The 14,555-nt window shown below is 37.7% G+C and overlaps 1 protein-coding gene across 2 annotated transcripts in view; it reads left to right on the top strand.

Annotated features, from left to right (window-relative positions):
* begain (brain enriched guanylate kinase associated) overlaps positions 1-14,119 on the top strand; it is a 54,172-nt gene extending 40,053 nt beyond the window's left edge. For both annotated transcript variants that reach the window (XM_023951355.1, XM_023951356.1), the window contains 3 exons: positions 611-718; positions 6,360-6,443; positions 9,886-14,119. In XM_023951355.1, coding sequence (XP_023807123.1) covers positions 611-718; positions 6,360-6,443; positions 9,886-11,412 — 1,719 coding nt within the window. In that variant the 3' untranslated portion in view covers positions 11,413-14,119. The remainder of the gene's footprint in view (positions 1-610; positions 719-6,359; positions 6,444-9,885) is intronic.
* Positions 14,120-14,555: the final 436 nt, after the last annotated feature.

Genomic DNA, 14,555 nt, shown 5'->3' with positions numbered 1-14,555 from the left:
GGTTTACTGAGCTCGATTAGGAAGCAGTGTCCTGACAGCCGCACAAACAGGTCAGATCATTGGGATTATTTGCTCCATCTGTGGCAAAACTCAGAACAAATAGCTGCTGAGATGAAAGTTGGCAGAGCGGAAGATACACCAGCAAAATGCCAGACATTAGCGCAGTTAAACTGCATTGTTAGGAAGACTCAGATGTCACTCCGGCGGACTCAATTTGAATTTATTTGACAGTAATCATTGGGAATGAAATGAGTGTTTCATTTATCTTTATCACTTTCCACCTCTCTTTATTTTTCTCTCCTCTTTCTGTTCCCTCTACGCCTCGTACTCGTACTCCCAGAGTAATTGATACGATATGAGCTCTGGCAAGTGTAATCTTCTTTTAATTAAGACCTGCTGCCAGCCACTAACTTTCCACTGACGCTGACTTGAGGGTGTTTCATTTTTTCTGCCTCTGTTATCATGTTATTCTTCCCCTCAGTTGCTCCCTCAACTCTGTCTTTCCTGTTGTTGTTTTTTTATTATCTTACCACTTTTCTTTTTACACTCCCTCTTTTTTTTAACTCCTGCTTGAGTTTTTCTTTTGACTGTTTACTTTCCGTCTCTGCAGTCCCAGCATCATGAAGAGGAAAAGAGAGCCCTCAGCCGAGAAATCATTGTACTCAACAACCACCTCATGGAGGCCAAGATCACCATTAATAAACTCAGAGAGGACAACGTGAGTGCTCTGCAAGTCTTAGCAACATCTCTGGCTGGTGTGCACACATGCACAAGGACATCCAGTAACCTATTTACACTTCTCAAAATAAGTTAGTGTTATTTACATGAGCCCTTTTCCTATTTGGTTTGAATTTTAATGGAAAGTTCCCTTTGATATTACTAATAATAGATGAGAAGCAACACCATTTTCATATTTGATATTTATGAACTGCTTTGACAATTATGGCACCATGTGGAGGAGCATTAACACTCATGAACAGAAAGTTAGAAGTGTGCTGATGGAGTTGGGGAATGGTGATGGGTTCTATGATGTTTCTGAGGTAAAATCGTGCAGTGACTGGGCCATCTACAAAACCAAAAGAGTTTTGCACTGACTGATGTATGTGTAACACATGTATGTGTTTATCACATCAATACAATTGGCTCCCTGTCCTGAAAATCTGTGAAGTGAAACACTGTGTTTACGGCTTCCAGTTCTTTTTTTACAATATCCCCATAACTTATTGTAAGTAGTGTACAAACTGTTTTAACTTGTTTGCATGAAAATGTGTCTAAGAACAAGCATAAATGATGTCTGGAGGAACACAAATTAAAAGTACCAGAAGATCCTTGGAGCTCTCAGGATTTTGCCCTTCCCCACCCTTTAAAAGGGGTTTTCAAAAACTTCCGTCTGCCACATCGGCAGTCTTCACCGTTAACCCATTCTTACTGCAAGCCAGATCCCCATTTTACTTTTTTTCAACATCCTAGATAGTTGTCTGTCAAGGTGCCCCAGCAGAGAAAAGATTAACGGTAAGCCACTGGGTGTTTTATAGTGATTATGCACAAATCAATGGGCATCCTCTGGGATGGCAGAAACTGGAGTGGGGGACTCTCGAAACTGAGCTGAAGGGCATATGGCGGCCTGGTCGCTCGCTTGCTTTGAAGTGATTTTAACTTCTCTTCTGTGTGGAGGCAGCCGGTTAGGCTGACTTTCCTCCCTTTCTTCCTCTCCTGAAGCGTGGAGCATTTTGACAATCCTCTCTCAGTACGCCCAGGTAGATGAAGATCAAAGTTCACCTTTAATGGGGGGATACTGTGCCCCTTCAGGGCCAGCAAAGAGCCAGACATTTCCTCTGGCAAAGCCAAGAGTGCTGACTTTGAGCATAAAGTGAGGCATGCAAATGCATCACACTAAATTAAATGTTCTTTGCCTTCATTAAATCGAAAAGATAAACCTGTACAGTCAAGAGTTGTAGGGATTATTCGATTTTGCCAATAATATATAACAGAGTAATCCACAAGGACCAAAAAAGCTTAGAGTTGGTTTTCACAATAAAAACTTTTTTAATTGTTGCTGAATCACTAAAACAAGTATAAAAGGATCCCAATTCAACTACTCAAAAAAACATTAAATGAGGTGCAAAATAAAAAAAACACACAAAAAGACATAATAACTTTCATATTATATAAAATAAGAAATCGTTGCAAAAGAAACACTAGTTATATCCATAAATGACAGGAAATACTTATGTTCTATACCTAGAGCCCTATTATACTCCTGTAATTGTGTATAGATAATACTGAATGTTACCAGGAGGGTCCGTGAAATAGTAACACAGTATTTAAATGATCACTAATAAATTCTAAAATAAATAAAATGATTGCTAAATAAAAGGATAAAGGATTTCAAATGGCAGGAAATTGAAAATAAGAATTCCAGAAATGAAAAGCTTTTTTAAAATAAAATGTAGCTACTACGTGAATTTGTTTTTTAAAATTGTATTTCCAAATATGTTTTAGCATTATAAGATTTTTAAATTTTAATTTATTCCTTGATTATTGTACTTCAAGTGTTTTTTTTTCCAAAATGTTGAGTAAATTATAGTTTATATTCTTGTAACCCAAGTGTTAAAACAAAACTCACACTTTGTGTTTTTAAATAAAGAATTATTTAATAATCCAAAAACTGCGCTACTTTTAAAGCAGAAGAGGAAACAGGCACTGTATAAGACAAAAGATTTGTGTTTTCAGAATAAAACGCCTGCCTTGTCGTACCTTTGGCTGGAAATGAAGCACTTTGGTTTTACATTGAAAAATGTTAATGTTAGGATTTAGTGCCTTTTTTCAGGAATTATTAATAAATCAAAAACTATTTTATTTCTAACTGCAGGCAGGGCAGATGTTTCTTGCCCCATCCAACTACATTTAAATATTTATTTTTCATTCAAATAAAAATTAGAAAACAATTTTGTTCTCAAACTTCATTCAACCCACACAGAAAAAAAAGAAATTTTTATTTTCTGTTTGTGGTCAAACTGAAATGAACTGGATCTTCTTAGACATTCATGAAAAGTGTGCACAGTGAGTTAATCTCAACGTTTCATTTCATATGGCACAGAAAACTGTATCTTTTATTTTTGAACAAGCCAAAAAAAAAGAAAGTGTAAAGTGCTGCAATTTTAAAAGACACCACTGGAGGCAGGTTCCATTGTCTACCATGTTAAAGAAGTCTAATTTTACACCAAAATGAAAAAAATATTTACAGTCAAGTTTTAAAAATATTTTTTTTTAAAAACAACAACTTTCTATTCATGAAAACTGTTGGGGTGGGGGCAATATTTTTAAAAAACTACCGTTTTGATTTGAACAGAACTCAATTTGAGCATTTTTAGGGCCGTGTCTTTCTCATTGGTGAGGGAACCCAACAGACCTTCAAACTTAACTTTACCACCCAGATGCTATTAATGGAACACTATGGATGCAGTGAATGAAGACGTCAAGCTAGCTGGTGTTGTTAGAGTAGAGGATGCAGAAGACAGGACTAGATGGAGGAAGCTGATTTGGTGTGGGAAAAACGCGAAAGGAAAAGAAATAAGCGGAGCCAGCATGTCATCCATTCAGGCATCATTTTCAGGACGTCAGAGATTATCTGTGCAGTTATATGTGTCTGTGGCTTAGGAGAGGGACCTAAAAAAAAGACCTTTATGGCATGTTTTTTTTTTTTTTTTTCAAATCAACTGTCAGTTCCTCTGGTTTTCTTTTTGTCGTCAAGCCTGATGATTGCAGAGCACAAGATGTGGCTCCAAGTGAAACTAGATTAAAGATGGACAGCAGATGTGTGATGACCTTGGTCAATTTACACAAATGTATAGTTAATAGTCTATGCCAGACTATCAAATTCATTGTCAACTAGAGTCAATGTACATCTAAGCTGCTGATTTGGAAAACAACAAAAAACAACTTAATAAAAAAATGCAAAAAGACATCTAGTCATATCAAATAAACCATTAGAAACGTCTACATCATACAAGGAAGTGAAAAACCACAGATTGACATGACACAAAGACAGCTGAAAGTGTTAAAGAGAAGACTTCAGTGACATTTTTTAGGCAGTGGGGTTGATGGCACAAGGGGCCACAATGCTGCAAAACTGACCTTTAGAAGTGGACAGAATAACAAAAGAGGGAGAGGGGAAGAACTAATCCAGCTAACCACCCACACGCAGACGAGCCGGAACACAAAAGGGAAAGGCGAGGTTCCTTTGCACCCAGTGGACCACCCTCACGTTGACGGAGAGCCGAAAAACACGCATTCAACAGGGAGTGAGAAAAAGGAGCAAAGACGGACAGAGCTTCACTTTATCTGGGTGAAAGATGCTGAGAAGTACATGTGCCATTAAAAAAAAACTATCCATAACTCTGGGTAGAAAGGATATTACAAAAAAATGACGTAATGATAATAATAATAATAATAATAATAAGCTTTATTACAGACTCAAAGTCCATTTGCCACAAAATACACAAAACATATAAAAGACTTAAGGATAAAAATAGAACACTCAAACAAGTATAAGAACAATTTCATAAAAAGTATTTTTTTTTTAAAAGATGTCTTAAAAGTATAAAAATCAATGACATAGGAATATAAAAACAATTACATAAAAGTATAAGAACAGTAAAATAACCAGGTATCATGAACTTAATAAAAAGACTAAAACTGCTGACTTTAAAAACAAACAAACTTAAAAGTTTAAAAAAGACGACTGTACCAAAACCTCCAAATAGGGGATTGGTGTATAAAAGTACTGTGCTTTGCATTGGTGACAGTTAAAATGATTTCAATATTTGAAGCATTAAGACGATAAAAAAACCCATAGATAAAAAGTCTTAATAAAGCTTGGAGAGTATTAACTGTAGCACCAACAAACAAACTGCATGCGCTGCACCACCAAGGCTGTTTTAGTGAAATCCTTAGGGCATCATTATAGGCTACTTGTAGCTTCCTCATGCTGGATGCCCTATAATTTGTCCACAGGTGGGCCGTATACAAAGGTGTGCAGTAAGATTGTCCGAGCATGAATAAAACCTGTGTGCAACCGTGTTTGCCTGAGCATATAAAATACACCGTTGTCTGTGGATATCATCGTCAACTGTAAGTTTATCGTTGATGATATAACCACGATATTTGACTTTGAGACAGACAGCAAGCTCAGAATCAGAAAGTTTAAAAGCAGGAAAATTCAATGCAACATCATCCCTTGTACGACAAATCATGACATCAATTCAGAACAGACATTTAAAAGTTGTTGTAATCCGGAGCTGCTGGGGCTGAAGACAACTAAATCATCTGCATACATCAGATGATTTACCTTAAAACCACCGACCATGCAACCGGTATTACATGCATTCAGGTCCTGTGAATGTAAAAATTATAAAATGTGCCTAACCAACTACAAAAGGGAAATTTTCAATTTAAAAAAATCTCATTTTAACAGACTCTTTAGAATGAAGTACAGTATTTAATAGAATAAAACCCATATTCTATGCCCAAAAGCAAAGTATTTAAGCAAGTAAACAAAGGATTTTAAGATTTTTATTGTTACATAACACTTGATGTTAGCATAAAGCCGACTCAAAAATAAGATAAAAAATAAAAAAATATACAAAAAGTTAAAAAAAAATGTACGAAAAAATAAATTGGAGTAAAAAACCTATTTTTTAAAACCAACATTTTTTTAACTATGTTTCAAAACTTGATGCTACACGTCAAGCTACAGGTAACGCTTGGTAACAAGCATTCAAGTGGCCACTCCCAGTAAAAAGACTTTGTAAATGTGGGTAAATTAGTGTTTGGGCTTCTACGTTCTAAACTCTCCCCTTGTTGCATCGCCACACAAGTTTCTACAACCGTTTTTGGGCTCTACGTATTACACAGACGGCCATTGAACACGCATTGACAGTTAAACCAGGTCAAACTTTGACCGATTAGGGACTCGGATTTGGTAGTGAAGTATGGAAGTCAGCTCTTACAAGTCACAGAAGTGCCAACCGTTTGGAAATTGATCATATAGTGGAAATTAATAATTGCGGTTTTTGCCCTGACGGAATCATGTGACATCAAATCTTTCATATATCGGAATCGAGCAATTAAAAGAAGAAAAAAAAGGAGCAAGATTCACGAGATTTGCACTGCTTCAACATTTCGCACCAAGCCTCGTCCAACTTTAGTAGCACTAGTAGTAGTACTGTACTCGTAAACAATAGAAAAATGAAGAAGAAGCCCCTCTCTGCTTGTTCAGTGTAAACACCATGAGCTTGTTGTGTCCGTAGCTTTAGAAAAGTGCACTGATTAAAAAATGATTGTTGTGCTTTTTACAGGACCTGTATAGGAAAGACTGCAACCTGGCAGCTCAGCTGCTGCAGTGCTCCAAGTCCCACTACAGATCGCACAAATTATCAGAGGTGAGTTCCCTTCTCTCCCTGCTTCACAAGTCAGAGGTTCAACTTTTATTGCAATAGAAAACTTTGGTGAAATAGGCTTTAATATTCCTGTCATACTGTTTAAAAATACAAATATATTTTAAATAGAATGAAAGCAAACAGCATCAAAACAAACATAAATGGTGCAGAAATTATGATGTGTAGCTCCTGTAATAGATAGTGCCATTGAAACTGTCTAAAGTGGCGTCTGTCGGCTTCCCAGCTGTCCATAATAAATCAAAGCATTGTGAGAAGATGAAGAGCTGGTTGAGGAGGAAAACAAATTAAATATGTAAACAATAGGTGCACTCCGAACCAACACATTAGACAATTAAAATAATAAACCCAAAGTGGTTAACTCTGTTAAGACAATATAATATGGACAGTGTAAAAGAAAAAAATCAACAGAAAGATTTTGTTTATGATGGACAAAATATTAATTTACGACAGTTTTCTGTTTAATCAACTTTATATTTTTAGTCTTGTACACACCAAGTTCTCACTTTAAGATTTGCAACTTCTACAGAAATCAAATTAAAGAAAATAATTTTGCTAAATTAAAATGTCATTCATTAAAATGAACAAAGAAAACTGAACAGAGCTTTATAAACGTAAAGCGGCAATGCAGTTGGCAACTAATGTTCAGTACATGTCGATGCAGTGAAACTCGATCACAGCAATGTGGAACTTGAAAACATCAACTTGAAAATTATGTTTTCCACTTGTCAAGTAAACCTTAAATATGATCCAGTCATAGCTGTTAAATCTGCAGATTTTCTGTTTTTCACACTTTCTAGGTTTTTGAAGTTAAATTTCTGTGAAGATTCTCAAACATCCAGATCACATTTGCACAGAACTTTGACAGAAACGTCTTCTAGATCAACCTGTAAATATCTACTCCAATAAAACTAGGTTTATTTGTTTTTTTTTAACATGTTTTTGTGGCATTTTTCTCATGATGGAGGAATATAAAATACACTGGGTGAGCCAAAAACTCCCTGTTCCACTCCAATGTGATGAATCTACTGGTTGACGACTAGATCCATGTACGTCTTGGTTTTTCTTGTCCGAGCTGGCATCTGACTCAAAACTGTACCGGTAATGTTAAGTTGGGATTGTGAGGGGCTGTAAACTGGCTTGTAAACAAAAAGCTCTCAGCAACAGGGAGGAGAAGGTGGGACAGGGTTGCTTTGTGCCAATGGGTCCGCCCACAACTCAGAGGCAAATTCCTAATGAACTACTGCTGCTCCATAGAAACTATGACCAAGAAAACGACACAGTTTTTTTGGTTTTGTCTAAAAGCAGCATAATTAAAATACCAATAGGAATGTTTTTAAAATAAATACAATATGAACAGAGTGGGTCTTTAAAGTCTGGTTGCCCTAAAGAACAGAATAATGTGAGGTCCAGCTCCAATGATGTGTCAGAGTATTAATCTCATATAATCTCAAATGACTAAAAATGTTTGACAAAGAAATTCACTAAAATTTTAGAGTTTCTTCTATGAATGTTATGTTATGTAAGATTCAGGAGAACTGAAAACCCTAAATTTGAATTTTAGAGATTGAGAATTAATAAATTAGGCCTATAAAGATCCTCATGGGACAGGACTTCTTTAATTTGTATTTCATAACTCACATGCATGATGTGCATCTAAACACTAAAACATGGCACAAGCACAAAATAAATCTCTTTCCTGATGTACTGAAAGATGGTGATGTACATTACCCTTCATTGTTCCTTCTGTTGACCATCAGATCTCTTAATTACTCTTTTTGGAAAACATTAAAGCTGCAGCCAGAACAGAAAATCAGTCCGTTAGAAGCTTGAACGTTATTTGTTTGGGCAACAAATTTTTTTGGACTTTCATCTGTTTGACTTCTATTTAATTTTTGAATTAAATAACTGATAAGGCTGCCCAAGCCTGCCCTCCTCTAAGCTTCAACTCCATCCCATCTTTAGTTATTCTGAAAGAGGCAACCACTGCTAAAAATACCTCTGACTTTAAAGATGTGGCTTATTATATGCCAAGGCAAACTTCTAATTCTTAACAAAGCCGAGGCTGTTTTTTATGCCCAGCTGGAGACACAGAGCACTGGTTTAATTTCATTCTGCAGAACCGCTATGTGTTTGATGACAGGCAGAAGAAAGACAGAAAGAAAGAAAACATGGAAGAGCATAGGAGGGAGAAAAAGAGTTGGGGGGGTTCTCTCTTTCTTTTTTTTTGGCTGAAAAGCTAGTGGAGCAAGAAAGAAAAAGCAAGAAAACAAAGAATTAGGAAAAGGAGCACAAAAAAGCATGGTGGAGCAGGAGCAGCTTCCACTGACCTCCACCAAATTTAAATGGTGCATAAAAGACAGTCTGTAATTGACAGCATTTTTTCCCTCAAACATGACGTGATGAAAGAGATTTTGCATCTGCCCTTCTGTCTGAGAGGCAGATGACAAGACAAGACAAGGGGAGGCCAGGGACACAGAGAAACAGGGTGACAGTTTAAAAAAGATGGGGGCTTTGTTGGACACAAATATTAAAAATTAACCAATATTTGCAAGACAAAATTATTCGAAAAAAATTGTAGTCCTCGCACAGTATACAAAATTACTTTTAGATGCTTGCTGTAACAAAAGAAAAGTACTTTTCTAAAAAGGCTAGAATAGATGAGTCAAAGTCCCATTCCGATCATCTTTTGATCTACTGTAAAAATGTTCCCAGAGGTTTTTTTTAATATGATTATGTCTGTTTTATTTATTTTTTTAGGCAAAAAAAAAACAAAACCTGTGTCGTTTATAGTTTCTGCAGAGCAGCATAACTTTTCACAAATTCAACTGTGATTTGTGGGCGGGGCTGTTGACGCTGAGTGAGCCTGCCCTCATTTCCCATCATTCCTTTGTTTACACTTTCTCCTGCCAACCCCAACTAATATTACTGGTTCAACAAAAATGGCAAGCAATTCCAGAGCTATCCAGTCGTAAAGTCTTGAGCCAGATTCCAGCTCAGACAAGGAAAACAAAGACCTACGTTGATCTATTTGTCCACAAGTGGATGCATCAGAATGGAGCTGATCAGAGGACTTATGGCCGCCCAATTGTAGATTTAACAGAACAATACAAGCTTTTTCAACCCGTAATTTTTCGTTTGCTCCTTATTCACAACAATTTGAATAAAGAAATACTCAGAAACACAATTTTAACCTTAATTTTCTCTATACATTGTCTGTCCTTCATCTTAAGAGAAATGCTACAAGAACATGTTAAAAACACCAAAAAAACAATTTTCTTTGGAGTGTGTCCTTAAATCTTTAAAAAATGTGACTATCATTGATACAGATTTAAACAAAAATGTTTAATAAAATGGTAGTGTAAATTAGTATAAAAAGACAGGTTTTTTAATTCAGATTTTTTCTTGCTTTTCTTTCTTTTCTTAGTTGCCACTTGACTTTCAAGAACGAATCAGTTCCCACATCGAGAAAAAAAACCGAAGCAGAGGATCCAAAATGGCGGAGTGTCACCCCAAGTATTCTGACACAGTCCCCACATCCATAATAGCCAAGATTCTGGAGAAGCCTGAGGCAGGGACCAGCGTCTCTGCAACCCGTTCGCCTAGCCCCCAGCACCAGAATGAGGATTTTCTAACAGGAACAGGAAGTACTGATCACCTAAACCGCCGTGCTGCGTACAAGACATCCGACCTGTACTGCAGCGACACTGCCCTATACTGCCCTGAACGATGGCAAGATACAGAGCGGAGGCAGAGCGTGGATCTTCACAACACAGATTTGCTACAGATCCACGCTCAGAACTCCATGGACAGTAACCCGGATGACGATCCTTTTCAGTCTGGAAGTTTCTCCCATGAGCCTCCGTCCCCCTTCCCCCCCCACGACGAATATGGTGCTGGAAGTCTTCCTGCTTCTAGCTCCTACTCTAGCTTCAGTCTTGCATCTGATGAGAAGGGTGGAGTTAGTGGCGGGTGTGGACGCACTCTAAGCAGCACCTTATCCTCTTCGCACCAGGGTCTATACATGGACTGGCGAAATGGGGGCAGTGGTGACTATGAACGAAAAGGCACAATGCCTTACGACAAAGACACTCCGAGTTTTTCCAAATCCCACAGCATCCAGCACATGGTGACCTCCAGGAGCCCACTGAAGGGCACCTCCCCAGCCTACTCAAGGACAGCTTCTTGCTTCAGTGAACCCTATCACTCCAGCACCCCTCACCTGACTTCATCCCACAGCATGGGACCCATTCCTGGGCTGGGTCAGGCTTGTGGAGGAGATTTGGACAACCGAGACGAGGTTTCAGAAGACGAACTTAGCAGTCGCTGGAGACAACTCAGTGTGGAGGACATCAACACCTTCTCCTCCTCTTTTCGCGACATTACAGGTCGGCTCTCTCCCTACAGTTTCTCTGAACATCAATTTGAAATGTGCCCCTCTAGGAAAGTCAAGGATTCTCTCCAAGGAGGCATCCATGATGGAGACGACGTCTTCCACAGCCGTGTCCTAGACCAATGCTTTGCTATGCCTTCACCTAGGCATGGCCAAAAAGCTAAAGACCATCGTAGCAAAGACAAAAAATCTGTGCTGTACAGAGCCAAGGAAGACAGTCAAGACTCTGAATGTAGTCTGTTCCTATCAGGGAGCTCTAGAGACAAAGATGGCAGTGGAGGAGTGACAGCAGCAATTAGTGCCAAGAAGGACTATGTGAACCTGAGCATGGACAGCTCAGCAGAGTCCCTACACCAAAGCTCTCTTGAAGCCTCCAGTCTGCAGCACTACCCCAGCCCCAGGCCTAGCATTCGCCCGCGCCCAAGCTCCAGCTCTGCCCTCAGTGTCGGCCCCGCACTCCCGAAGAAGACCTCTCCAAGATACCAAAAATTCGGCAGCACAGGACTGACGAGGAAGGACAGCTTGACCAAGGCACAGCTATATGGTACTCTCCTGAATTGAGTAGAAGAGGAGAGCTTTTCATTTTATGCATGACAATGAAAATTCCTAACTGTACTGTACTGCACTATGTCTCTGCAGCAAGCATACTTGTGATGGGATGTTGTTTTCCTTTTCTGTATCTTAGCCAAGGCACGCGTCATGAAGTCTACAACCTTTTTTGTTGTTGTCTTGTTACAGTGTAGCCTGACACCAGCTATTCAGTCTGTTTTGGTTTTTGTAATTAGGTTTTTAATTGGAGCCGTGAGAATGAAACAGCCGATCCGACATGGCAATGCTAATGTTATTTGCTCTTTTTTGATGTTGTGCACTGAAAGAATAACCAGCAAAAGTCCATTAATTCCTGCTTTAATGCAAACAATATTGATGTGGAACTAAAGTGTCCGTAATGGGATGACTTAATTACCCATATTTGGGCTAAAAAAAACTCATCCATTATGTGTGGTGAATTGTACCGACTGCAAGCTGTTAAGCGATTTATCCCTTCCTTTTTTCTTCTTGACAAAATGCATGATGTAAAATGCACACAAATAAGACGAGACGACACATTTGCAGACAGACTGTTATTGATAAATGGTACATTCCACCTTTTAGCACAAAAGTAAAAAAAATCGTTTTACATACCATCTGATATTTTATAATATCTACGAGCAAAACCTATTTTTCCACATGTGTTGCTTGAAATTGACTGACAAATATTACCTGGATAACCTTTAAAGTTATTAGTTTAAAAAAAATCAATGTGCAATTAAAAGTACAGAATGAATATTGTTTACAAAGCGATGTAAAAAAAATCTTAAGTAGATATAGCTAAAAGTTAGTTTCCTGTGTAAAAACATAACAGCAGCATGCAACATTTTCAGTAGAGTTGTTTTCCAAAAGCACATTACAGTGTTAATAAAAACACAACAACAATGCTAAATATATATTTTGTTCAACAGATGTCTTATTTATCCTTAGAAGGAAAAGTTTAAAAATTCGTTTTCTGCTTTTCACTTTAATGAAGATCATCCGTTTCTTTGATACCTCATATTTTGTTATATCAAGTTCTTAAGGTTATTAGTTTATTCCCATCTCTCTTAAGGTCCCACAACAGCATCTCCTCAGAGTTGAGGTCAGACTACATCACTCCAACACTTTTATTTTGCGTTGCATTTGCTTAGGATTTCTTTATTTGTCTTTACATTGTTGTCAGGTTAAAGCTAAGCTAAAGCTCTCGTCTCTGAAATGCTCTTGTACAAAGAACAGCTCGATTGGCTAAAATGGTCTTTCAGCAACAAAGCAAACCCAAATCACTATTCTTGTACCGCATTGCTCTAGAGTTGGTTTGAGAGAAACATGACTCTTGGCAATAGTGCCGCTCAACTGCATTTTGTCATCATCTGACCATTTGTTCATATCCAAGATATATAATGAATCTTAGTCATCAAGTGTTTTTGCAATTTTAGGACAAATGATTTTCCCTTTAGAGTAAAATATACTTCTTAAGCTTCTTATAATTGTAGTATTTTTTTCCATATTCTGAAATCCTTTGGCTACTTGTAGGAAAAACTACAAGCTTTACAAAATTCTAAATGAATTAGTGGCACCTGAATGCAATCCACCCTCGTGAACCCAATGACAGCAGGAAGAGGGTACCTAATGTTGCCTCCATGTTCCTTCTCCTTTTAGGCCTATTATGTGTTTTAATCATTGTTAAAAGGTTGTAAATGACCAATTTTTGATATTTTCTTCCTGTTTTTACATTTTAAAGAAATTACCACTTTTATCAAAGCGGTACTAACTCTTGGTCATGACTATGTGAGCTGTAGTTCTTTATTTTACACAGCGAAGGCTTTTCATATTTTTGTACAACAAGGACAGAATTATATTGGCGGCTGTACTGAACAGTGTCTACCGAAGTATTCGAGTCGGACTCCTGCGAATTTGCCTTAACCATGTTCAGTGGACAAGAAAATCTCCTTTACACCACCTAACCATGTACATGCTGTATATCTAAAGTAGTATCACTGTATGTAAAAGAACACTATTGGAAGTGTGTACGTCGTTGCCGTCAGATAAACACTGCACGATATGTGAACGATTATGTATGCTGTTATTTTCTGCAGATTTGGGTCCATAAAAGACGAACGGAAACTTGACGATGCAGAAAAATATAAATCTGGATGCAAATTTTCTAAGGCTGTTAGCACTGGATGCACAAACCCAATGGGATTTTTTTTTCTCTAGTTTTATTAGGAAGTCGTTCATAAACACCAGCTAGCAGTTTGGAATTAAACAAAAAAAGAAGTTAAATAAAAGAAAATGTATGAGAAAGTAGCAGGTACAGACAAACCAGAATGCCAAGTTAGGCTACATCAAATGAATCAATGTGAAAGTTGCCTGAGTGAAGGTGTGTAGATAATATCAAAGGCATGCTATCCTGAGAAGAAGTTAAAAAAATAAATGAAAAAAGTCCTGCTGCCCAGCAACCGAGAGATGCTTCGATCTCACACAAAGAAGAAAAGGATAACAATGTTTTAGCATCTTTTTAGAAAAGTTTCCGTGTAGTATTGCAGGAAGAAATCAGCAAGAAAGGGATAGTGTTTTTTGTAGTGCCATACTTCTACCTCCTTCATTTCCTCACATATAAGGTTGTTATGGGGTTAATTTCTACAGAGCCCGTGACCTGACACGGGTAAAAAAACAAAAAAAAATCCCACGAAATAATTGTGACCTTTTACACACCCCGTATTTTCAACCGTAAATAAACTTAAATTCTTCTGATTACATCTTTATTGTAAATAAGATAACTGGTTTAAAGCAATAATAAAATATATTTTGTCACTGCACCATTGATGTAAATGGAGACGGCAGACAGAGACCCGCTGCGGTATGGGGAAGCAGCCAGCTCAGGCCTCCTAAATCTTTTGATATTTTTCTTATTTTCATCGAGACAATAATAAATAGATCCCTTAGGTTGATTCATGTTTTTATTTTTCCCCTCTTGAATCAATGTAGATCACACGGAGACACGGAAGTAGTGGCGGGAAGCGGCTTTTGCAGCAGGACGGAGTGCGAAATGGGAAGTGAATGAACTCAGACATGGAGACGTGATTACCGATGCTTCGGTGGAGCTTTTTAAAATAAATAAATCCGATCTCTAA

The sequence above is a fragment of the Oryzias latipes genome, chromosome 22 (genome assembly GCF_002234675.1).
Source record: "Oryzias latipes chromosome 22, ASM223467v1".
Lineage (NCBI taxonomy): Eukaryota > Metazoa > Chordata > Actinopteri > Beloniformes > Adrianichthyidae > Oryzias > Oryzias latipes.
This window is presented reverse-complemented; position numbering and strand designations above follow the sequence as displayed.